This window comes from Pteropus medius, unplaced genomic scaffold (assembly GCF_902729225.1).
Source record: "Pteropus medius unplaced genomic scaffold, Ma_sr-lr_union100, whole genome shotgun sequence".
Lineage (NCBI taxonomy): Eukaryota > Metazoa > Chordata > Mammalia > Chiroptera > Pteropodidae > Pteropus > Pteropus medius.
In genome coordinates this window covers 6645695-6672265 of record NW_024340698.1, presented here as the reverse complement: position 1 = coordinate 6672265, position 26571 = coordinate 6645695, and the positions used below count along the sequence as shown (strand labels likewise).

Genomic DNA, 26571 nt, shown 5'->3' with positions numbered 1-26571 from the left:
AGATGAACAAAGTTTGAGGATTCACATTTGCTAATTTCAAAACTTTTTACAAAGCTATAATAATCAAGACAGTGTGGTACTGGTATAAGGATAAGAATACTGATCAATTGAAGAGCATTAAGAGTTCAGAAATAAAATCTTACATTTACTGTCGATTGATTTTCAACAAGGATACCACGAATGGGGGAAAATGGTGTTTTCAAGAAATAGTACTGGGACAACTAGCTATCAACATGAAAAAGAATAAAGTTGGAACCCTAACTCCCACCACATATAAAAATTAGCCAAAAATTGATCAAAACTTAAATGTAAAATCTAAAATATCCTATCAGCAAAAGAGTTGAACATGGAATATCTACATTTTACTAAGTAAAATGTCAGTTTTTTAGACTTGTAGGAATTAGTTTCCAGCTCTCCAAAAATGTACATTCACTTTGTATCTTCAAACTACTTTTGGTAGACCAGTTGTTTGCCAACCAGGTCCTTTGCATTTATAAATTCATTATATAGGTTATCTATGTTGAAAATGTCCATAATTTTTAGACATCATGTTAACTCTCTTTTTATGAGAAAATAGTTCAAGCACAGAGGTGACTTGAAATTGTGAAATCAAAACTGGATTCCAAATAAGTTAGAGTTTTCATAAGAAGTTGAAAAAGTCATGTTTAATGTGACTGCCCTTTCATGGAGACATTTTATTTGTGTTATAAAGCTGTCTGACTTCCAAAATTTACATTGGCACTGTCTGCTGAATATGCAGATAGCTGTGCAAAACTGGACTAAATATCAACAATCTTTCATGTTTTGTATGGTTTCATTATGATCTTCATAGAAATCAAGAAGATGATATGAAATCTTGTTTTTCAAATCAAAGTACCTAACAGCTAGGAGGACCATTTTTCAGTTGCTGTGATTCGACATATCACTTGATGTACTGTAGAAAATATAATCCTTGGTAATAGCTGACAGAACCAGCTCTACATTGTTAGAGGCCAACACCTTTCTAATCAAAATTTCCCTTTTGTTCACCCATGGGACATTTCAGTTGCAAAGTCTGAATCAGGAAATGTAACTTTTTCAAAGGGCATTCAAGAGAATCGTACAATAGCGCATGTTTGTTCATGTGATCTGTCTAAGCTAAATCAGTGGCCTCCAAATTCAACTGAACATCACTGTCTTTTTAGAAGACCAAAAGCTTTTGATTCATTTATAAGCTCTTATCTGTCCTATCCTGGACTTGTGAGATTCAATCTTTGCACATGCTTTCTCTGTCAGGTCCAGTCCTAAATTCTTTTCAGTTTCTTGTCCAATATGTTCTGGTTTGGTTGTTTATCTCTCGAATCCAGTGGTGTGTGTCCTTTTATCTGTCATCAAAATAACAGGGTCATTTAGCTTTCTTTTTTGGTGATATCCGGGTCAAGCTGGGGTTGGTATTGTATTGTTCTCATTTTCCTTTATCTGAACACTTAGAATACATGGTCACAATATTCATGATGTTAAAGATTAAAATAGCACTATCTCCATACAAATCACAACGATTAATCCATAGGCAAAGTTAGAAACAGAATATTACAAATAATGATTGCAATACACTTAAGTTGCAAACTTAAAGCTGCACCCTTCTGAGTGATGCAACAATGGATGATCCATTACTGTGAACTGCATGCAAATTATGGTTGCCAACATTAGTGATCAGGTTAAAAACAGTGACAGTGACTATGGATAGATAATTGATGCCATATGTATTGAACGCTAAAAACAGGATTGATTTCAGCCCCTATTTTTTGGAGCTGCATTATAAGTTTGGTACCTTTTCCCCAAATACAAGTGACCATTGCTGAAAATTAATTTTTGAATCCTGAGAAGGAGTTTCCTGAGATGCAGGATGTTCAGTGCTAAAACTGGGACAGTACCAAGGAAATCAGGTTAATTGGTCACCCTGTTATGCCCTTGGTAGCTTTCCAGGGCACTGAAAGTCTTATTTTTGACAGTTTTGTCCAGTTTTATAGTTTCTTCGTGGGGAGATTTGTTAACCTCCTCAATTCATCATGCTGGAAGTAAATCTCCCATACTATGGATTTTACATATTATTTTTAGTGTTTCTCTCTTACTAAAATGTAAACTCCATGACAGTAGAAATTTTTGTCTATTTTGTTTAGTGCTGTATACCCTGTGCTTGGCACATCATAGGCACTCAATAAATATTTTTTGATGAATAAATGAATCAATGACACTTCCAGGAGTATGGAAACTAGGTTGGAGGAGGGAAAAATTGGATCAGATAGGCAAGTCGGTAAGCTAGTGGAGGGTCCAGATTAAAAATTGTAGAGAAAGTTAAGATAATGAAAAGTGGACTGATCTAAGAGATAATTAGGAACATTGTCATGATTAATGACAGAGTGGAGAGGTGTGGGGAAGTGAAGTAGAGGGTGGTGTCAAAGGTGGCTCCTTGATCTCTGGCCTGTAGAACTAGATGAATAGAAGTGCCATTCAGTGAGTTAGCAAATAGTGGGCCAGTACCAGGTTTCCAGGGAGAAGATCCTGAGTTGTTTCAGATATACTGAGTTTGATATGACTTTGAGATGACTACGCAATTTCAAATAAGCAGTTGGATACATGGTCCTAGAATTCAGAGGAGAGATGTTGGCTAGAGACATAAATGAGTATGCTATTAATCCCAGTGAGTGGTAAATAGAGTGATCAGTGTAAATGACTACCAAGGAAGAGAGAGGACAGGGCCTAAGATTAAGCTGCAATTGTACTCTATATGCACTCAAGTTTTCACTTGGATTAATGAAATTACTTGATCATCAATTGGAGCCTAAATTAGAATTTCAAATCATAAATGTTTTAAAGATTTTGAAATGCAACAATTAGAAAAGATTTTCAGATTTTCTCCTACTTTTCTTTCAAGTCCCATCTTTAGAGATGAGACATGTCTCATGGCAGTTTGGTGTCCATTGGTTGTACTTCTTTTTAAAAATCTGGTTAAGTGTGACTGTGGAGGATTATGGTTCTTACATCTTATGTATTTATCAAGTCTTCCTGAGTACTTAGAACTCTGTTAGGTGCTGTGAAGAAGTTAGGAGATATTTACTGTGGTTACTCTTGAAGAATTTTAAAATTATTGGGAGGGAGAATTGCATATTAAAATTGGAAGAGACCTTAAAGATCATCTAGTCTGATTCCGTCATGTGATTCAGAACATAAGTATGTCCTAGAAAGATAAAGTGACTTTTCAAGTTCAAAATGACATGATAGAGGTCTCATTTTAGAAGCCAGCCCTCCTGATTTCTAGCCGAACCAAGTATACTACTCTTTTTTACTAAATTATTCATCCATTCAACAAATATTAACTGAGTGCCTACTATGCAAAGGTACTGTTCTAGGCACTCGTGGTAAATCATGCTAGTTTTTCACATACATTCGCCTCTGGAGATTAATAGTAGGATTTACAGTGCCCTTAGCATTCAATAAGGAGAGTTGACTGACGACTGGGTGTGGCTTACAGCTGGATCATCTACTTTCAATTTATAATCATTTCTTCTCTTAGTGCCTGAGGGAAGAAGAAATAAGTGGTAGATTAACATACGAAGCAATTAAAGAATAGTATACAGTATACAGTATATAATTAAGTGCTAAATTGCATTATATGACTCTAAGTGCAACAGAGAGGGACAGGAGCCAAGGCCCAGAGTACAAGACAGCAATCTTAGAGAGTAAAAAGTATTCCAACAGTAGTAACCATTGGATCTCTGATATGTTCCTTTGGGTAAGTCCAGCAAATATTTACTGGGAAGGCACTGTGCTACGTGCTGGGGCTATAAAAGAGAATAAGACATGGCCTCTCCTCCCAAAAAGCTCACTGTCTAGTGGGAGAGACAGAAGTCCACATAATTTCAATATAATGGTGGTAAATGATGAGATAGAGGTCTGGCCAGGGCGTATGAAAGCAGAAGGGAGCTTCACCCAATCAAAGGATAAGTAAAGCTTCTGGGAAGCTAAGGGCTGACACCCAAACTGAACCCTGAAGGCCACTAGGTCCTAGCTAGTCCAAAAAGGGTTGTAAAAGCAGTTTTAGAAAGCAAGTACAGCATGAATAAAGAAATAAAGGACTTTTGTCTCTCTATTCCAGTTATCAGAAAAACTGGAGACAATTAATAGCTACTATTAAATAGAATAAGATAAAACTACTCCATATTATTGCCTATAAGGCTAATTCTTGGAGTTAATTTTTATCGAACTCTGGGGGTCAGGAACTGCGCTAAATGCTTTATGTGGATTATGTCATGCAATCCTCAAAAAAAAAAAAATCCTTGAAATATAAATGTCAAATCACATGTTCACCTGAAACTAATACAATATTATATGTTAACTATACTTTAATAAATAATAAACAAAAAAAAAAGTACAATTTCTGCCCTTGAGGAATGGAGTCTGGGACAGCAAGATGTAAAAAAGCCAAAATAACAACAACAAATCCTTAAGAAAAGTACTTTCATCATCCTCAGTTTACAGATGAGGAAGTTAAGGCACTGAGAAGTTAACCTGAAACCAGAATTTGTGTCTAGGCCATTTGGTTTTTGCCTTCCAGCATAGATTATATCACATTGTGAATATTAGTGTCCCGTAAATCTTATTCATACATAATTCTTCTATTTTTTAGACATATTGTTATATTTGAGATTAGTGTAGATCTGTCTAATCATGTTATTTAACTAACAGCCAAAAGGAACAAAGATGCTCAAGATCACACAGGACACAATGGTAAAGCCAGTTGTAAGCAAGTGTTCTCACTAAAATATATGTCTAAGAATGATACTGATCGGAATGAAGCACTCGCCTGTAACTAATGCAATGCCCAAGTGATAAGTTTTTTTTAATTTTTTTTTTTATTTTCAGCTTGATTGCTGCAGGTTAGCAGTTCTCAAACTTTTGTGCATATCACAGTCTTACCTGGGGAGCTTATTAAAAATATAGTTGCTGGGCCCCATTTCGCATGTATGCCAGAATCACTGTGGTAGGGCTTGGACTGCTGTATTATTAACAAATTCCTGAAATGATTTCATTCCATTCCAATTCCACTTCTCCCCATTCTTCATTACATTCTCTTCCCCGTTTTCAATTTTCTACTCTCATTTCTATTCCCCATTCTCCATGGCCTTTAAATATTTATTGAGTGCCAGGCACAGAGTTCTATGGGCTGGGTATAGAGCAGTGAACATGACAAAACAAATCCCCTGCCCTGATAGAGACAGATAAACACATAAACAAATAAATTAGAGGCAGTGCAGCATAGTGATAAAGAGCTTGGCTAATGGAGTCAAAACAAATGTAGGCTTGACACATGGATCTTCCTCTTCCTAGCTGTGTGACCTTGGGCAAGTTAGTTAATTGCTCAACAGTTTCTTCCTCTGTAAAAATGGGACTAATAATATTCCCTGCCTTTCAGGGCTGTTGTAAGGATTGGATAAGATAATGCACATAATGTACTTAGCACGATGCCTGGTGCATTGTCCAAAGTCGGTTAACTCTTATTATTTTGCAAGCATCAGCACTATAATGTTTGATTACTTCTCCAATGTTGCCATCTGTATTGAGTTCAGTTTCTATATTTATTCAACATTCAATGAACATTGTAGAGATATCCGTGTCTCTAAAACGTTTACCCTTGCTACAGTTGCAAGTTTCCTGGGCAATTTCTATACCATACCCACCTGCAAATTGCTAAACAAAGAAGGGAATAAACAACAAAGTTCACCATGAACTCCCAGTTCCTCAATTAGGTACCTGAGTAACACCACAGGCTGAACAGAGTTAAGTATGTTGTAAAACTTGACCAATACACTAAATGGAAATTAAATAAACAACTATGAAAACTAAGTAGGAGAGCATAGGGGCCAAATGTTGGGAGCCAACATTAGCAGGTAGATCAATCAGATGATATGGCAATTAAGGGATACATAGAAAATATAATTCTTCATATTTGTTGGGGCAAGAACATTCACATATGTTATCTGTCCTTGTGCCCCATAACAAATTTGCAAGTAATATTAATCTCATTTGACCGATGTGTAAACTGAGGTTCAGAGAAGTCAAACGAATTGCCCAAGGTCACTCTGCTAGTTAGTGGCAAGTCAGCAAGTCAAGTCCAGATTTTCTGACTCTTATGCAGTATCTCACACAGATAAATAACATTTTTTTTTTCACGGAAACATTTAAAATGCTTAATTCATCCCTTTTAAAAATAAAGAATAAGAAATATAAAATGTATTCAATATACAAAATGCAAATAGACTTCAGTTCCCTATAAGTGTCATTTACAGTACTTGTTTTTGCACTAGTCACAGTTGTAATTTTACATTCATTTATGTGATTACTGATTAAAGTTTGTCTCCACCACTGCACCTTTTATCTTAACACATAGTAGGTGATCAATATATACTTGATGAATGAATCCACTGGTGTCTATTACCGCCAGAAGAAAGGTCACAGGCAGGTAGGTGGATTTAGCTTTTGGTTTAGGAAGGAGCAGAAATGCTATCGGCATTTTACACGAAAACACTGAAGATGGGAAAAGGCATGACTTTTTAGTTGCTGGAAAGGATGAATTTCCTTGTACTGGACTTAGTGATTTGAGCTCAGGGACAGGCTGATCTAAGCAAGCAGAGCAGATGCAGTTGCCAAGCAATTGTTTACAGGTTACAGTGAAGTCCACAGATTGTATCAATTCTACAAAAAAAGAGTGGAGGGCAGTTTCTCAATGTGTGGTCCTCAACAATCTGTGTTAGAATAGTTGGCCAGTTTAAGAAGGCAAATTCCTGCACCCAGATCTTCAGAATCCCCAGGGGATAGTGCCAAAAAAAAAATCTGCATGTTTTAACAAGCTCCCCAGGTAATTCCACAGTTTAAAAACTGCTGGAGTGGAATAACAATAGACCAGCAGAGGGTCTAAAACTCCATCTAGGGCAAAGCCTGCATTATAAAGGGAGAAGGAAAACCTACAAAAGAGACTGCAATAGCAATCAGAGAGCCAGAGTTAGAGTCCTTGTTGTCAACTGAGAAAGGTCAAAGTTTAAGAACGAGTAAATGGCCCAAAATTGTTTAATATAACAGAGGTGTTGAGAGTGAAGATGGAGAAAAGTTGTGAATATGGAGTCCAGATTTTTCTGGGCCTTGACCTGTCCTGCAAGACTCAACTCAAAACATTTCCTCCCTAGGGATGCATGTCCTTCTCTGCTGGACAGAGTTCATCAATCTTTGTGGTATGTAATTCTATTATAACATTTTACCTATCGTACTGAAATTCTGTTTTTCTTCCTCATTAGAAATACCTGTTTTTCTTCCTCAGACTGATAATTCCTTGAAGGCAGGAGTTGTGTCTTATTCCTTTTGAAATCACCAATGTCTGGCATAATACCTGGCATGCAGAAAATATCAGCAAAAGCCTGCTGAATGAATGGAGAGCAATGGGAAGCAAAGAACACAGTCTGACAGTGGAGGCAGAGGAATCCTATGTGTTTGAAGACACACAAGAGCTGGGCAATTTATACTGCTGGAACAGGGAATAAGTAGGAAATCTGTTCTTCCAGAGCACAGAAGAGATGTGACTAAAACAACAGCTTTAGCTTTAAAAAGTAGGAAAGACAATTCTTTCTCTGAGTCTTGAAGGAAGCAAGAGAGGATGGGTGTACAAGATATAGCTTAGTTCAGATGGCCCTACTCTAAATAAGTCAGGAAGTTAATCAAAATGAGAATGAGGTACAAAAGGCAGAATCTAGAGCTTGAATAAAAAGACTGGAAGACTGTTGGTGGGAGCATACTGGTGGATCAATAAGAGATTAAGAGATCCTATGCTATATCCTCAGGCATTATTAGGAGCCTACCATCACAATCTGACTCTTTTCCATAGCCCTTGAAATAACAGGCTGCATCTATCCGACATGCTAACTGGAACTGGCTACTGGACTTGGGGCCTGAAAATAACAGGAGTCACTGATCTCTACAGCTCCTGAACTCCTGGCACTTCCTTTCCAACTTTTAAGGTACTTGCTGCAGTCTATCTCCTATTGTAGCTATTTGTCTTTTTCTTGTTACTTGTTAGACTGCAAAGAAGTAAAGGCAAAGGCTGTATCTTATTCATTCACTGCTGTATTGTATCTTAGCATAGTGCTTTGTACATAATAGGTAGAGGATGTCTGTACCAGGATGTCTGTACCTCTAATATAGCATTTATCACATCATACTGTATTTGTTTGCTTGTCTGACTCCCTTTTTATACCATGAGCTTAAGGTCAGGAATTAAGTTGATCTATATCTCTCTTGTGTTTGGAACTCAGTAGTTGCACAGATGTTTATTCAATCAAATTTTGTTGAAATGCATGCATCGATGAGAGAATGAACAAAAGATAGAAAAATGTGGGGATGTGGAGGAAATCTAAAAAGATGATATAGTGAATAGTCACTACATTTTGTCACTTACATAATCATAAGTCTCATCCTGACTTAAGTGCGTAAAGCTGGTGGAAAGTGATTCTGGGGGACCTGTTTTCAAATATACTGTAAATGTTTGGAATACACATTCTGGATCTTATGTAAATCTCCAGCCTCTCTCCCTTTCAGGGCCTGAGTGAAAGGGCTAAGGGTCCCCTGCAGCTAAATGACTCCTTTGTCCACCCTTATTAGGTACCTGTTTGTATGCGATACAATGTTACATCAACATGGTTACTGTTTTCTTGAGGATTACAATTCAAGGTTGACATTGCAGGGGAAAATATAAAGAAAGAAACAGCATTGGATCAAAACAATGGAAATTGCCCTCCCCCCACCCCTTTACAGGAAAAATAGCTACTTGAAGGGCATCTTTAAATTTTCATTGCTTTATTAGGGCTTCCCCCTACCCCACCTTAAACCGCTAGCTTGCAGTCTTGGGCATACTATAATGCCCAGGCATTATGCTATATAATTTACATATATTAACTCATTTCTCTTAACCTTAGGAGATGGATACCACTGTGATCTCCATTTGGACATGTTGAAACTGAGGAACAGAGAGGTAATCTACCGTGCTCAAGGTCATAGAGCTAGAAGTGGGGGGCTTGGATTTAAACCCAAGCATTCTGGCTCTACACATCCAAGAGGAAAGTGCTCTTAGGTGTCTGGTTTACCTGTGTGAATTATAAAGGAAATCATTTATCTTTTCTGATTATGATAATCTCAGCAGTTACAGAGGGCCTGTTATATGCCAGGGACGCGAATACACGCTTTACTTGCATTATATCTCATTGCTTCCTCACAATAAACCTGTTAGATACTACTTTTACCCCCGTTTAAAAAAAAAATAAGGTAGAGAGATTAAAAGGATTTGTGCAAGGATTGAAATCCAGGCAGGCTGACTCCACTACGAGCTTCTCAGTCTTTCCTGGAAGTAAAATGAGAGAACGGAGAACCTCAAAGGGATGCCACGAGAATACAATGAAATAATGGATAAGGCCTGGGTGAACAAGTGTAAGGGATAAGGCCTACCCATATGAATCACTGTCGAAAACTGGTTACCCAGGGCCCCTATCCAACGGTTTCTAGTTCCAACCCTGCTTCTCCACCCAACCCACAGCGATATCTTTGAATCTCTTTCTCTATCTCGTAGGATCCTGCCCCCAAACACTTGGCTGAGCGGCGGACCGGAGAATAGAAGGTACGCGCGCGAGCAGGAGGCGGGGCCTGTCGCCCGGATCCGTACTGGGGCAGCCTATGCACATGCGCTGTGGCTCTGCGGCTTCGGCTGCCCGGTCTCTGCAGCCAATCATGGCCCGCGGCACGCTCAGGACGTATTAACGCTCTGTGAGTTGCTGCGTGCGAGGGGGGCGACGTAAGGGCGCTCCGGGAGCCCGTCTCCTCGAATGAAAGGAAACAACCTCCGGCGACAGAGCCCCGCTCTCAGGCGCTGCCGGAGAACCGAGACCGACTTCTTTCTCTTAACCCTCATTGGCGCTTCTCCTCTGCCGTTCGCCTCTGGGCCCCGCCGGTGAGTCCCCTCGGTACCCTGGGGCCCCCCATTCTCTGCCCAGCGGGAGAAGACAAGGAGGATGGCGGTGGCCAGGCCGCCGCCCCTGCCCGTTGTTAAGGGGGACTCTTGGTGGTCTCTCTTTATTGTCAGGGACCCTAGAAGCGCCGCTCATTGAAGGCGCTTGGCGAAGAGGCTGCTGAGAAGTGCTTTGGAGGAGCTAAGGGAGAGGTTAGGCTTAAGCCTCGACTTCAGGGGAGGGGGCGCAACATTAGGGAGGAAAAAATACTGGGAATTTTTAGTCTTTGCTGTTGCTTAGGACATATTTGGGAAGGAGGGAGACTCCCAGTTTGGGAAGAGTAAGAGAAAGAATTGTTAGGATGGCAAGAGGGTTAGCCTTACGGAAAGAGGAAAAACTCCAGGGTGGGGGCAATTAGGGGTGAAACTGAGATATGAAACGGAGACTTAGAGGGCGAACTCCGAGGGCAGGAGGGTTAAAGAAAGTGGTAGGATGATATTTAACTGGATTTGGGAAGATTGAAAAAGGACAATTAGGGGACCCTGACTTTACAACCGAAAGGAACCTGCTAAAGTGTTTTATAAGAAGATAGTTTTGCGAGTTTATCTAGCGCTAGGTTAGAGGGAGATCTTGGAGTCTAGTGTGTATTGAATAAATAACGGAGAGGATCTGGTACGTTATGTGTACCATCCTTTATTATATGGACGAACAGCACGGCATTCTTTTGAAATTTGTTCGTTTCCATATTCTGCGTGGAAGTTGAAAAATCCTTTAGTAATTGAAAAACCTTTTCATTGGCTTACGACTTAATATCAGGTCTTATTCATACAGACCAAATTCTTTCTCTACCCTTGGGTTTGAAACAACTGGAAAATTCCTTCAGTTTCCTTTTGAATAACCGCAAAAAGCAGTGCGAAGCATGTAATATTGTGCAGCCAAATTCAGGTGCCCTTCCGGTTCATCTTCTCTTATTCGTTTATTTATCTCCACTGTAACTCCTGACATAAATACTGCTTCTTTGAGGATCACGTTTATATATTTTGATCTGTATATTTCAACTTGCTTGCGTGTGGAATTGTTTAATCTTCCGAAACTGCAGTTTTTGTTTTGTTTTGTTTTTCTGTGAAAATGGTCTTTCAGATACCAGACATTGAATGAGCTCTCGAGTTGGCTCTTGGACGCTCTCCTTGATATTCAGGTTATTTCTTTCTTGGTGCTTCACAGCATCTTGGAAAATCAGAAACGCATTGATTGCTTCAGCTTAACTAATCGGGCTTTTATATTTTTTCAGACATTTAAGTTATGTTTTTCACGGTGTAATCTTGCCTCTTTATTTCTGCTTTATAACATTATAATGTTATGTTTCTTTTAAGGAAAAGGTTTCATCGTTGGGTGAAAGCATCAAACTTTGATATCTGCATGCCTTGAAAAACCTTTTAGACTGAAATTAAAATGCCATACAGCTGCGTGGATTTTTATGAACCCCTTGATATTGGTCCTTGGAATGCCCTTATTTTCCTTAACTAGAAACCACAAATGTGACAGCATTTGATAAAAATCTGTATTTTTATGATAAAGACATTTTTGCTAGGACTCATTGTTTCCATGATGTTCTCCATTTGATGTTTTACAAGGAGGCTGTAAAAAAAATTAGTAAGATATGCGCAGATGCATTATTTGAATTTTAGTGGAAAAATCCATTTAGTCATTGCACATTGGGGAAAGTTTTTTAATTGATTTGGTGCACTTTTTTGTGTGTTCCTCTTCACTTTACAAATTATACTTAAATTGATTACAGAAAACATACACTAAAATATTTTTGAATGCAAAATAAAGTGTACCTTTTTTCTCTTTTGAATTTTGGGGTCTTTGATAGCTATAAAAGTAGGTTCACAAAATTAGGATGAGAAATTTACCTTTTTATAGATTGAAAGAGGCAGAATTAAATATGGATAAAATTTAGGGGGTACAATTTTCAGAATTAATTTCAAGAATAAAAAGTGATTTTCCACTCGAGTGATATTCTTTATCTTAAGCCAGTTTTATAGTCTATGCTAGCTAGCATGGTATAGAGAAATTACACATTAAAGATGTCTGTCTATACAGATTAAATTCATGACGTGTTATCCTTTCAACTGGCCAGGGATGACCGGGAGAAATACTCATTATATTACAGTGGTTTCATAGTGCCTGCTATTGCATAGTAGTAAAGAAAGCTAATTTAGAACTCAGATAGCAAAATTTGGTGCTATTTGTGAATTTTAGTGTTTTGCATAGTTAATTCTTAAGATTTTGGCAGCTATATTCTTGATAAAGCATCTGAATGCATTTGCCTAAGCAAATGCAAACATACTTCCCCTTTTGTTTCTTTTGTTTCTCTGTTATGTCCTTTTTTTTTCTTTAATCCTAAAAGTATTTGATGCCTGTTTTCAATCAGTTTCTCGGTTTATAGCCAGTACTGTGAGTACAGTACTATTGTAAAGTATTGGATGCCATTTGGAAGACTGGGGTATTTAAAATTGCATATAGCTTTAAGAGTTTGTTAAATCCATTAATGCAGAGATTGTCAGGGCCTTTGAACTTTGGTTTAAAAGAAAAACCTAAATATAAATTGATGAGACCTGTTTGTTTCTTTATGACTTCACGTTAAATTTTAATTAAGTATCTGCATTTTTATATTGTAAAGTGCTTAATTGTATCTACCACCTTGCTGGCATCCAGTTGCTACTGTTCTTGTTGGTGAACAAGTGAGTCTCAGAAAGCTACAATGTAGTGTTAGTATGTTCATTTTTTTTTTCAAAATAGTATTATAAAATGTTCAAATGTATAGAAAAATTGAAAGAATTTAGTAATTTTTAAGACAGAAATTTGAGATTTTATTCATTGCAATGTGTGTTGTGGCAGCCTGGGTCCTGAATTACTTAGTTCAGTTGATGTGGAAAAACTGCACAAATCAAATAACTGATTTTACATTTGTTTAGATACTTCTTTAGAATCTGTGTTGAGATCGATGATCTAAATCCGAAATCTTCCATGTTAGAGTTTTTCTTCCTTTTTTTTTGTTTGACTATTTTACCTATAATTATAGTTTGACTTAATTTAAGTCTCATTCAGAGCAGTTTTCCTTCTTTTATACAGTATTGCAATTTAAATATGAAAGTTACTGTATTTAGAACACCACTATCAGTTTGTAACTTTAATAAGCAGACTTTTTGAGTAAATCTCAGAGTCAGATAATACAGTTGTTTTTATAAATAATTGGTTCCTAAAGTCTAATTTTTTCTTTACTTGAAAATAGCATACAGTAGCAAAATATATTTAAGACATATATGTGATTTTTTTTAACTTGAAAATAATTCAAGTTTTAAAATAAGTATTTCAAAGTCATGGTTAAGTAATTCACTTTTTTTTTTTTTTGGTTTATTAATATGTGAACTTTAAGGAATTGGGCAGTTATAGAATTCTGTTCATTCCGAATATTGTGTGGTTCTCCTAGTAGTTTTTGGCCTTCTCTTGGATATATAATTCTTTGTCTCCTTGAAGGGGTACCTAGCTATACATGAAAGCTATTTTGCATTAATTATGTCAGCAGATGATTTTAAATCACTCATTATACATTTTTTACTTATCCATGCAGAAATAGTTCTAATTATTTCACATATCCCCTAATTTGGGAGCAGTTTGATTTTCCCAATTACTTTGTTAAGTTACATTTATACATAAATAAATATTTTTTAATTATGGAGGCATCTTACGTTTTAATATTAATTTGTATATACTAAAGGCATTTTAAAATGCATATATTAAAACTTGAGTCAGATATTAAACAACTTACATGACTATGTAAACTGATTTTAAATGAAATTAACCATTTTGTTGCCCTTCTTATTCTCTGTAGCATTTCTTGAGGCCTAAAGTGGCATTCTAAAGGCAATTTAAAAATCATGTCAAGCTCAGTTGAACAGAAAAAAGGGCCTACAAGACAGCGCAAATGTGGCTTTTGTAAGTCAAATAGAGACAAGGAATGTGGACAGTTACTAATATCTGAAAACCAGAAGGTGGCAGCACACCATAAGTGCATGGTAAGTATACTTGCAGCAACCGAGAGACCTGAAACCTTGAGAATCTGACAATGAATAGTCCTGAGTACTAAACAAAAACAAAAACAAAAACTAAAGTAAAATTTTTAAGAAATGTTTTTTCACTAATACTATATATACAGTTTTTACAAGAATATTTCCTTTTAAATGTAACATCGTATTCACTGTTTCACTGTAATTTGTATATGAACCTTAATTTTTTTTTTAAATGTAATTTATAGCTCTTTTCATCTGCTTTGGTATCATCACACTCTGATAACGAAAGTCTTGGTGGATTTTCTATTGAAGATGTCCAAAAGGAAATTAAAAGAGGCATGAAGCTGGTAAGTTGGTATTTCTGCCTCTTGAGAATAACACTTATTTTAAGCTCATTAAGGAAGAAGTTGCTTATTTTAGAGTATATTGCATTATTAACTGAGTATAATTTTAAATTGCAGTCTTTCCTCCCCCCAAAAAAACCCCAGCAAATTCCACGTCTGAGTTTCACTTAGATAAAAGGAGTGAATCACTTGAACCTACATATTATTAACCAGTGTCACCCCAATACATTTAATTAAAAAATAACAAATGCAAAAAAGGAGTGAGTCAATATTTATATTATTCAAAATTTTTCTTTTCAAAAAAATAATTAAAAGCTTGGAGGCTGTGTTGACTTAGAAAACAAGCAATTTACTTAATTTGAATGTATCATGTGTTAAAGTCTTCATTTAAGTATATTTTCATAATTAAATTCTGATGTGTTTTCATCTTTCATTATAAAGTAATTGTCATTACAAATGAAGATGACAGTACCCTTTCAACAGGAAATGTTAGCAGTCGCTGAACAAAGTATTTTACTGTGGTTCAGCTATATAACAAAGCATTTATGATTTTGGATAACTTGGTGAATTTTAGTTTTTCTGAACCTATGCTAGAGTACTGTTCCTATAGCTGTCTTCACTACCAGTAACCAGATTGGCAAGAACACTATATTGCTCTACTGGAAAAGTAGTGTCATCTCAGTTGGTATTTATGATACATTATGGTTTACATTGAAACAGTTTCTTTTCATTTGGTTATTTTTCTTCTGTGAACTCCTTATTGAAATTATATCTGTAAACGTACCCCCAGTAGCTTCACTATGAAGTGTTTCATTGAAAGATGGGTTTGGCAGAACATATATCTATGTTCTTAGGCACTGAGTAATCTCATATGTCACAAAGAATCTGATGGGAAGAAGGGAGCTATCATTTTGATGATCAGGAATAATCTGTTTTGTTAAGTAGTCTTCTAGTATTAAGGGGAAAAAAGCAATATGAAGAAGTTCAAGATAGCATTTAAGATTTGCTTTAGATAGTCTCAAATCCTAGAATCATGTGAATTCAGAGGTCAGATTGTTTTTGTTGTAATGAGACCTTCACTATGAAAATGTTTATCTTCCCCACCCCCAAAACTGTAGATAGCAATACAACACTCTAATTTTTAATGCGGTTTTTATTTATTTAAATGGGGCTTTAGATTTCTTCATGTTACTGTGGCTTGCTGATTTTTGAGAACCAGAAAAACATGTTTTTATTTCCTCATCCTTAAAAATAAATTCAGATACAAAGGAAGAATACTACTTACTTGAAAGTGGTTGTTCTGTAAGCCTTATTACTCTGTTATTTATTCCTTGGCACTATGAATATGCCTGGGAAATACTTCTACATCCTGACTTGTTAGCATTTTTGTCACTTGACATGGCTGCTCTAGTCAGAACAAGAGCAGTTTGGTCCCTAATGTTACAATATTATTAATAAATGCAGTGCCTTATTTTACATGAAGCAGCAGTGTACATCTGGCAGTATGCTAAATTCAATGGAGATTTAATTTATTTGGACTGTTTGTGAAGAAAGCATCAGAACTTTGTACAAGTTTCACTATTATAATTTTTTTTGATTAATTTTAATGGGACCGTGTAGGGAGTTTTCTCCCTTAAGTGTAGTGAGTTACACATAACAATTTGTTCCTTGATCTAGGGAGTGGAACAGTATTGGAGGTTGAAGACCACAAACTATAGTAACAGACTTGGATTTGAATCTTGGCTTTGTCACTTACTAGCTGGGTGATCCTGGAAAAATTATTCACTTCTCTATACCATGTTTTCTTCACCTGCCTAAAAGAGCTAATGACAGTACTTGCCTCACAAGGATATTGTGAGCACAGAGCTTGGCATGTGGTTAGGACTTGATAAATGGTAGCCACCATTGGAGTTTTTATTTGTAAATAATAGTAAGATGCTGCTAATATTATTGTAGGCAAATGAAAAGCATGCTGGACTGGGAAGTCATGATGCCTGTTTTTTTTAATAACTCTGCCATTGATATGTTATATAACTTTAGACAAGTCATTAACTTATTTGTCTTTTTGCCAGTAGTAAAGAGATAATGCTGTATCATTGCTTACTAAACAGTTATGTTTCGTGACTAAAAACTGCTATAGAAGATACAGAGTTGCCTTAGGAAAGGTGTTTTGAAGCCATTTTGAGGCAGTGGGCATCTGGCATTGAAGAATAGTGGCAGAAGGACAGAACTTTTGAGCCTGGGTATATAATTTTCTCCTTTTCCTTCTCCCCAAATGCCAGAATTTAAATAAATTACATAGGAGATAGGACTAGAGTAGCATTTATATATTTAACTTTGTAGTGATTTTTAAGTCTCCCTTTGGCAATTAGTTTTGCTCTTTCCATTATATCATTTTTACATCAGATACTATCAAGTAACCAAAATTCCAGACTTTAGTTTTCTTCTTTACTTTTTCCTGTGTAGATTGGTTTAAGCAATAAAAGGGCCATAAATAAAATAGGAAGGGAGAAAAAAGTGAAGAGCTTCATGTAAGAAGATAAACTACATATAAACCAGATTATTAGCTTCCCTAATTGACTTTTCAAAGCATTTTATCCTGTGAGCCTATTTGCCCTGGCTCTTGTTTATCAAGATTCCTAGGTGAAAAGTAGATCATGAATGAATACCCACTGAAAATAATCAAAAACAGGAGTGCTGGTCCCTGTGTGCTTTCAAGACAGGTTCCAGTCTGTACCTGGAATTGGCTCCAGAGGTGTTCACTCACCCCAAAGAAAAATACAGAGAGAAAAGGCTGGTGCTTGAGGTGAAAGTGTATAGGTGTCCAGATGGGTCAGTCTTGAGATGGTGGGAGGTTGCAGTAGAGCGGGAGGAACAGGTGTGAGGTTTCTATGTTCTTGCTGCCTTAGGCAATTTTCCAAGGTTTTCATGTCAGCCGCAAGGACCGGAGGAGGAAAGCTATTTCACCTGAACATATTCATCTCTTTTACATCACCTTTGAGTATAGAGTACCAAGGTAGGACAGGTAAAATCTGCTGGAGTACTAAGGTTTTTGTAATTTGAGACCGTATTTGCAGTTAAGCCTGCAAAAATATATATTTTTCCAGAATGGTTTCCAGTTCCCGTTGAAGCCATATGGTGACACCACATCTGTACCACCTACTCTTATTCTCCAGCCATCTAATCAAGAAATGCAAGTTTACAAGTAAAATTATGAGTTATCGCTGTTTTTATTTTGTTTAAGGAAACACTTCACAGGGGTATATGAACATACTCTTTCTTGATGGAGTTGGTGGTAAGATCATTAAGAATATCTACACCAGATAGTTACTGTTATAATTGGTACCTGTGTCAGACACATCACAGACTCTTAAGCACAAAAGAAGTTCAGAAAGCCATTTAGTTCACCTTCATTACACCTAGGCAAGACTACCTACAAACCATCCAATGTAAAATTTTTGTCTGCCCTGTTCTTAAATATATCAAGAAATTGTGATTCTACCCAAGCAACCTGAAACAGTACCAGTTTTATATAACACTCTTCAGAGTCGAGAAATGTACCCTTCTATATAACTCAAATATCTTGCTTAATTTAAAGCCATTTATTTCTAGGTTTGTCTTTCCATTAAAGGAAGTATTTGTTTTTTTTCTTTCTTATTAAAAATGAAAAATTCTTACATATACTTCATGACTACCCTCAGGTCTCTCCTAAACATTCCCTTTTTCAAACTAAATTTTACTCACATGTCCTAAGAAATCCTCTGAACATTTTTCCTAATTTTTTCAGTAGTAGAAATAGCTAACATTTATTGAACACTTAATATATGCTAGAGACTAGGATAAGTACTTTAAATACATACCTATTTAATCCTCATAATCATACTGTGAGTTAGGAGGATAGTTTCCTCATCTGTAAAGTGAGAAATGAATAAGGCTCAGAGAAGTTAAGTAACCTGACTGTGGTTTTATAGCTAGCAAATGGCAGAGCTGGAATCTGAATCCAGGACCAGTTAACTGCAAAGTCACAACTCTTAATCACTAGGTTATACTAGACTGCCTTTTAAGCTACCCAACCAAAGATCACATTTAAAAAAAATGTGATGATTAGAACTTAGTAGTTTTCTAATAAAGATGGACATAGTACTGAATTTAGGACATAATCAGACTCACATTAATATGTTCCGTTAATAGCATCTTGTTGGTTTTTAGGATAAAAATCGTGTGTGTATGTATCTATATATCTATATATATGAATAATCTGATCCTCTATTACCCTCAAGAAATTTTTGTAGCCTCTGAAAATAAAAAGACCAATTCTACATAGTCTTTACTTTGTTATTTACTCAGTACCAATGGACTGCTTGGTACCCCCAAAGAGAAAATTGTCCGATTTTTGAGAGTTTATGGTCTGGTTATTGGGTATGCCGTGAATCTGCTTATATGACAATTTATAATATACACTTTTTTAGTCTTCTGTGTGGGAGGAGTCTTGCCTATTTAGATAGTTAAAGACTGCTTCCTAGAGATGGTTTAAGGTTTTTTTTTTTTTTAAAAAAGGATGAGTCCAGGAAACAGGTTAGCTATATTAGAATGGATCATTGAGACTGGCAGTAATGGTAATAGATTAAAATTCAGTAGGGGAGGATGATTACAGGGTCTTTAAACATTAAATAGGAATTTCAACTTGGAAAGGAGCAGGTGGGAAAGGGCTATGCATGATTTTTTAGGAGATAATTGCTATGTAGTAGTTACTGTGGGGAATGAAATATAATAATGACAGCATATTTGTCTGGTACACATAGATGTCCTGCAGGCATCTTAAACTTAACTGTCTAAGCCAATATTCATTATCTTCCCACCCTGAAATCTGATTTTCTTAATCCTTTATTTTCAACTCTGCCTTCTTTCACATCAGTCACTTGATTTTATTTCTGGGATGTCTGCCTTCTTTTCTTTCTTAATGGCACCCTATATCCAGTCTTCCTCTTCCCATCCTTCCAATGTACTGCCGGTAATTATTTGATCTCTACTTTTAAAATCTAATGTCATTCCCTGTCTCAAAACCTTTACAGATTCCTTACTGCATACAAAATAATATCCAGAGGCCTCAGCCTGCCCTTCAGAAGTCATTCTTAACTCAACTTTTCCATTCCTATCTCATTTCCACTCCTCTCAGCTTCCCAATCATCCTTTACTTGTCCCTACTGCTGTATAGGTACTGATGTTACTCATCTCCTAGCTGCCTCTCAGTTTTGTCTGTTTTTGAGTCCTACTCAGTGTTCACCTCTGTCGTAGAGTTTAACACAGTATGCATTGTTTTTGTTACATGTGCACAAGCCTTTCTTCCTCACCATATTGTGAACTCTGGGGGAGTAGAGATTGTATTCTCTTTGCCTAGCATAGGACTAAATGGGGATAATACACGGAAAACAGCACAGTGCTTGACGTCTCATTTGTGCTCAGTAGTGTTCTAATAAATAAGTGGGCACTCATTAATTGTTGGTTGAATTTGAAGGAGAGAAAAGCTTCAATTGGATAATAGTGTGAAGCCTTAATAATGGGTTAGTTGTAAATTGACCAGGAAAGTAATGGTATTGCATAAAATTCCTGTTTTGGTTAATGAGTGGTTTAGCATTGTTTGCAGCTCATAGGTTTGAATAGGAAGGAGAGAAATCTAGGGAGAAAAATCACGTTGGTTATTTGTTCAGGATGGTGGAGAGCTTTGCATGCCTCAAACATGAGGGGTTTTGTTTCTCCAACATTCATTCACCCAGTATAGTGTTATTTTTGTTATTTCCTTAGGCATTATATTTATCTAGACCTCCCTCTAGAGTCTAGAAGTCATCTTTCTGTCCATTTATCAGATACTTGATTGAGTGTCCACTTTGTACCAAGCACAGTGGGTGCAACACTTTGGGTGCAACCATGAGTAAATATGGTTTAGCTTTAGAAGTATATAAAAGAATGCTGGGAAAGAGGACCATAATTAATTTTACTTGAGACGTCAGAAGGCTTCATCAGAAGTGACATTTGAAATGTGTTCCATTGGGAAACTGATGCTGTAGAAGTCAAAGGGGAAAGAGTTTCAAGGAAGAGGAAGTGGTCAAAAGTATTAAGTAAGTATTAAATGCTAGTGCTATTTAAAGTAATGTGTGGCTCATTTAGCATTCAGTAAGGACAAAATGGAGCACCCACAGTGTATAGAACACTAGCATTGGTTACTGCATACTAAGAAGTAAAAGATGCTTGGTGACTAGTAGTGCTACAAATCAAGCAGTGGTACCTAACAAACTATGAAATCAGAAAGAGGGGACAAGAGATTACAGACTGTTATCTTTTGAAAAAGGTTCCCAAGTGATTTTTGATGAACACTCTTGGTCATGGACCATTGCCTTAGAGGGGTCAGCAAACTGTGTAAAGGACCAGATAATAAATATTTAAGGCTTTGCCAGCCATATGGTCTCAGTTGTAGTCACAAATAATACACAAAAAAATGAGCATATCTGTCTTCCAATAAAACTTGATTTACAAAAACAGGTGGTGGGCTTGCAAGACCCAACCTTAGGGTATTTCGGGGGGAAGACAGGTAAATTTTCTTCTCAAAGATGGCCTCATTGTCATCTGTGTAACTAAGTGTACATGAATCATGAATGTATTCACATAAATGTAAGTTTTTTTTTAAAACTCAGATTATGGCATGCAGATTAATTTTAATGTGCGCAGATATTTTGCCTGTTATATTAAAATAGATTTTCCTTTACTTTGGAGGTGATTAAGGAGAATGAATGTAAGGCCAAACAGAAATTTCAAGTCTAATGATAGAGAAAATCAGGTCTTTGACTATTACCGAATCAGTTATTTTTTTAAAAATTCAAATATTTTTTACTTTGCCTTCATTTAATACTTCTTCATAATTGGGAATACTTTCCATTTATTTCATTATATAATTACTTCTCGAGAACCCAAGCCAATAATAAAAAATAATCTATGTCTGGTTTTGGGGGATGTCTCGATACTTAGTCGAGCATAGGTGTGTATTTGGCGTTCTTCATAGATTGAATAGAGCAAGCAGCTTGTCAGTTTCAAGTACCCTCAGCCTAAAAGACCTACACCTGAGAAGAGCCTAAACCTAATGATCTGAACTCAGAAAAAGTCTGTGAATCTTTAAGGTGAAAAAGAAACTTCATAAAGTTGAATGGAGTTGGAGTATGTGATATTCAGAGCAAGGTCAAGAGACGAGGTTAAGTAAGAACTTGATAGGCTTAGTTCATTGTCCTCCAACTTCCAAAGATTTCTGAAATGATTTATTCAGTAACTGCTTAGATTTAGTCTGTTACTCTAGTAAAAACAAGTACTTTTTATTGGCTCTGTTTTTTAGAAGCATCTGGAATTTAAGTTGCTAATCAGTTTTGTTGATTTTCAACGACAGATTTTATTTCTAACTTTTATTTTTTTTAATTAAATTTATCAGGGTGATACTGGTTAATAAAATTATATAGGTTTCAAGTATACAATTTGATAATATATCATCTGTATATTGCATTGTGTGTTCACCACTCAAAGTCAAATCTCCTTTTGTCACCATATATTTGACCCCCTTTACCCTTATCTACTCCCCGCCCTTCCCTCTGGTAACCACTAAATTGTTGTCCATGTCCCTGAGTCTCTCTTGTTTGTTGCTTTCAGTTTTGTATCACATATATGAGTGACATTGTATGGTTCTCAACTTTTTGTCTGACTCATTTTTCTTAGCATGATAATCTCAACAGCCATCCGTGTTGTCATAATATTGCTTTCCTTTTAGGCCTAATTATTATATAGACTGTTATTAACAATATTATATTGTTAAGTTTGTGTTTTTATGAGACCTTCAGAATACTATATGTATATATGTTATATATATACATATATATGTGTGTGTATATTTACATATACATCTATACATATATATGCATATATATTGTTATATATATACATATATATAACAATATATATAATAGTAGCTATAATGATGAACCAGAAAGTTTTAAGTTTATGTTTCACCCTCCCGTGAAATAGTATTGTTTTTAGGAATTTTTAACAAATAAATTGGACAACTGTCAGTTAACGAGAAAATTCAAATCTCAGTCTGTTTTCTAACTGTGTTGGATATGTGAGGTATTACTACAAGTAAAGCAATGAGCCTGGAGTTAGGAGCATTTTTTAGGCAGCTTTGAAAACTTGCCCAAACTGCGTTGTCCAGCTTTTATTAACAATACACCAAAACAAACAAACAAACAAACAAACAAAAAAACCCAAACACCAGTGTAAGGTTAACTGCTCTCACTTTTTATCTTGAGTCTCCTGCAAAAATATCCTAGGTATCCTGTTCCCAGCTCCAAGTACTTTGGGCACTTTTTCTTTGCATACCAACTCAAGAACATGGCATCTTCCTGTGTCCTCTTTTGCATTCTCAGTACATTCATAGCTGTTTTCATGGGGCAGGTATCTTGAGTACTCTTGAGTAACTACTTGGCTGTGAGAATTAACATCTATACACTGGTAGTCAGTTACTGACATGCATAGTCTACACAGCAGTTAAGCTGGGCAAAGCTAAGTCTTAAGAGAGCCCTCCCTCCCTTGGTTCCATATGGGTCTATCTAGCCATCAGATTCCAGCTTTTCCTCAAGAATTTTCTCTTTCTGCCTATCGTAGAAATTGCCCATCTCATTTTAGTTTTATCTTGTATCTGTGGTTTTAGTTGAGTTTCCCTTTAGCTTCCCCCGTAGCTACTGAGAAAGCAGTACTTTTCCTTTTACTCCTTAAGACTTTTCCTTTTGCAAACTGAATTTCAGTCCTGGTCTAGTTGACTGAGGAGCAGGTATGTCTCAGCCAGCCTCTGGCTCCTACAGGACTTTAACTAAGTCATGGTCCTTTCAGTTCCTGTTGTTTCCTATCAAGTATGACTTAGTTCCTCTTTCGTCCGTGGGTCAGCTCCTGGAGACTCTGTTCAACTTAACTTTACTATAGTATAGCTTCACAGACAACAGAACGAGTGGTTACCAGGGGTGGGGAGGTGGGAGAAGAAGGGAGATATTGGTCAAAGAACACAAAGTTGCAGTTATGTGGGGTGAATAAGTCTAGAGGTCTGATGTCCAGCTTGATGATTATGATTAATCATACTGTATTCAATACTGGAAATTTGCTGAGAGTAGATTTCTGATGCTCTCACCACGCACCAAAAAAATGGTAACTGTATAGAGAAATGGGTGTGTTGATTAACTCTACTGTAGTAATCATTTCACCAAAAATACTGTCATCAATACACACACACACACACACGCATACACACACATTGTTAAGCATCCCATAAAGGACACCTTAAGTATACATGTAGTTTTTATTTAAAAAGTATAGCTTCTAATCATACTGTAAAGATGACATGCAAACATCTATAGTAGGATGGGGCCTTTTTTCCCATTCTCCATTTTGGAAGAAGTAATTGATTATTGAGGTTTACTAGGTCTACTAGGTAGCAAACTGGATAGAGGAATAAAAATAAAAGAAAAATCATTATCAACAAAGAAATTTTTACCTCTATTTAAATCAAGGATACAAGCAGGGTAAGCTGAGAATCGACATTTATACCTGTATTGGGGGCGGGAAATTAGCCCTCAACAGAATATTTGATGTGCGAGACAGACCTTTCCTGCAGGGTGGAGTGGGAAGGAGTCCACCATTGTTCTTGGAAAACATGTTTCTGTCAGGTTAACTTTAATTTTCCCTCATTTGAGAGAGCCATGGGTCAAGTGCAAACATCACGTTAAATGGCAGCTGACTCTTTTTTTTTTGACAGTCATTCTATTGAGGGCCCAGTAAGGACTGTGACAAATCGGAGGGCAAATGTTTGTATAAGGAGGAATACAGGATAACATTACTCAGGTCTGAAGTGCTGCCTTGCTTTGTTAGGAGTCCCATTTTTTTATTCCACTTTTTTCAAAAGAAGGCCTTTGTTTTATCTTCCGTAACATTTTTGAAGAAAGAAAACTAGTAGCCACCTATCTGGTTTCTCAACTTTAATTTTTTTTCTTTTTATCTCTTCCTTATTCTCAACCTTGTTTCTTAATGGTGTTAACCCTTTCCCTCAAATATTGCCTCTCTTCATTCTGTGCCCCTTCAACTGAATTGTTCTTCTCAATTTCACGTTTCCAAATCATAGGTCAGACTGTTTAAATATTTTTAGATATACCTGAAGATATATGTTAAGATTCTGTTAAACCTACAGGTGTTATAAACATGAATGAGAAAAAATATACCATAAGGTGTTAAAAATTTCAATAACAGAGTAAGCTTAAAATCAATTACTTTGTAATGCACAGTGTTATTCTTCCAAAAAAAATCTAGAAGCAAGTGATAGGTAAAATCTATACACTTATAAAGATAATTAGCCATATAGGGAATAAAATGGTAAGAACACAAATGAATACTATGTCATAAGTCCCATAAGGGAAAAATAATTATTTCAGGGCTTGGAATATAGCATAGTAGACTTAAAGATAACAGTTATGTTCCTGTTTTGTATTCATAGGTACACAAGCTGACTTAAATTTTATATTCCGTTTAAAAAAAGAAATACATTTTATATTTAGTTTATTATGAATAATTTTTGCTATTTTGTTATTACCTTACCAGAAGAGGTACTTCTGCTTGCTTGTATATGAATGCTGCATAAAATAGATCCTGTAAATTCTAACTGAGAAAATTCCTCTCCTAACCTTGGAAAGCATTTTCCACTCTCTGAAAACGTTTTTATTGGTGTGTCTTTCTTCTTTGAGAGAAACTGACAAAACTAAGAATAAGCATTTTATCACTCAAAAAATTTATCTGTCCTCAATTGTTGTAGTTAACTGGTCATACTTGGGGCAGATTTAAATTTATAACAAGCTAAAACAAATTTTGATACATTTCGTATATTTTGTTTTCTTCCAATTTCAATAAACTGAGAGATGGGTATTGAAAGCATTTGCTAGAGTATTCCCAATGTTTTTAAACAATTTTTGTATATAGAAGTGTTTTTACCCATTGTAGAAAAATCAGAAAACACAGGAAATTATAAAGAAAACCAATCACCCAGAGATAAGCACTCAGCATTTTGCTGTATTTACTTTCACCTGTTTTCAAAGAGTGTATGTTATAATTGGGATCATAATTCATAGTTTTGTATCCTGCTTCATTTTTCATTTACATTATGCATAAACTTTTTTCCATGCCATTAAAATTTATTTGAAAAGAGTGGTGATAGAATATTCCTACATATGGGTGTACTATAATTTATTTAAACATTTTTTAGTTGTTTTCCATAGGTAATTTTATATTTCAGGCTATTCTTAGTAATTCTGCAGTGCATATGACTGTATATGAATTGTTTGAACCTGAATTTTTAGACTAAATTTATAGAAGTAAAATTATTGGATCAGAGAATATAAACTTTTTAAAACCTCTTTGATAAATAAGGCAAGTTGCTGTGCAGACAGCATGTACTAAATTCCAGCAACATATGAGAGTGCCCATCTCACTGTTTCTTTGCCCATGTTGAGAATTTTTTCCAGTACAGTATTTTCAACAGTACCTCTCTGTTCATTCTTGCTTGCTAATTGAACTCAGTTTTTTTTTTCAAAATGTACCTATGCAAACCCATTTTAGATGTAATTTCAAGATGAACTACTTGCAGTAGAGTTTTTAATGAAGTGGGGGTAATGTTCGATTTATTAAGTTAAAAAAACGGTTGTAAAATGGTACATACAGAATTACACAGGAAATACTTTCACGTAATCGTTGTAACACTGTAAGGGCGTCTCTCCTTGGTGAGTATGAGTGATTTTTAAATTTTCTTTGTGTTCTTTTGTGTTTTCCAAAATTTCTATAATAAGTCTTAGTGTTTTGATTAGAAATACAATTTACTAAAGTAATAGAACCTCATAATTAAGCTGCAGTACAAATGTTCCACCTTCTCAACAATTTATAAAACACTCATATAAGTATTTAATAGCTTTTCTGGCTTGATAATTTAGCATAGTATTTCTTTTTACAGTAATACTTTGAAGTTTCTATATTTATTTAAGGAAGTGGAGTATTTCACTAGTATTAGTG

At 35.9% G+C, this 26571-nt stretch overlaps 1 protein-coding gene across 3 annotated transcripts in view; it reads left to right on the top strand.

Moving 5' to 3' along the window:
- Positions 1-9852: 9852 nt before the first annotated feature.
- PHF6 (PHD finger protein 6) overlaps positions 9853-26571 on the top strand; it is a 42418-nt gene continuing 25699 nt past the window's right edge. For 2 of the 3 annotated variants that reach the window (XM_039875199.1, XM_039875198.1), the window contains exons 1-3: positions 9853-10024; positions 13921-14104; positions 14344-14445. In XM_039875199.1, coding sequence (XP_039731133.1) covers positions 13967-14104; positions 14344-14445 — 240 coding nt within the window. In that variant the 5' untranslated portion in view covers positions 9853-10024; positions 13921-13966. The remainder of the gene's footprint in view (positions 10025-13920; positions 14105-14343; positions 14446-26571) is intronic. The other variant, XM_039875200.1, reaches the window with a different exon arrangement.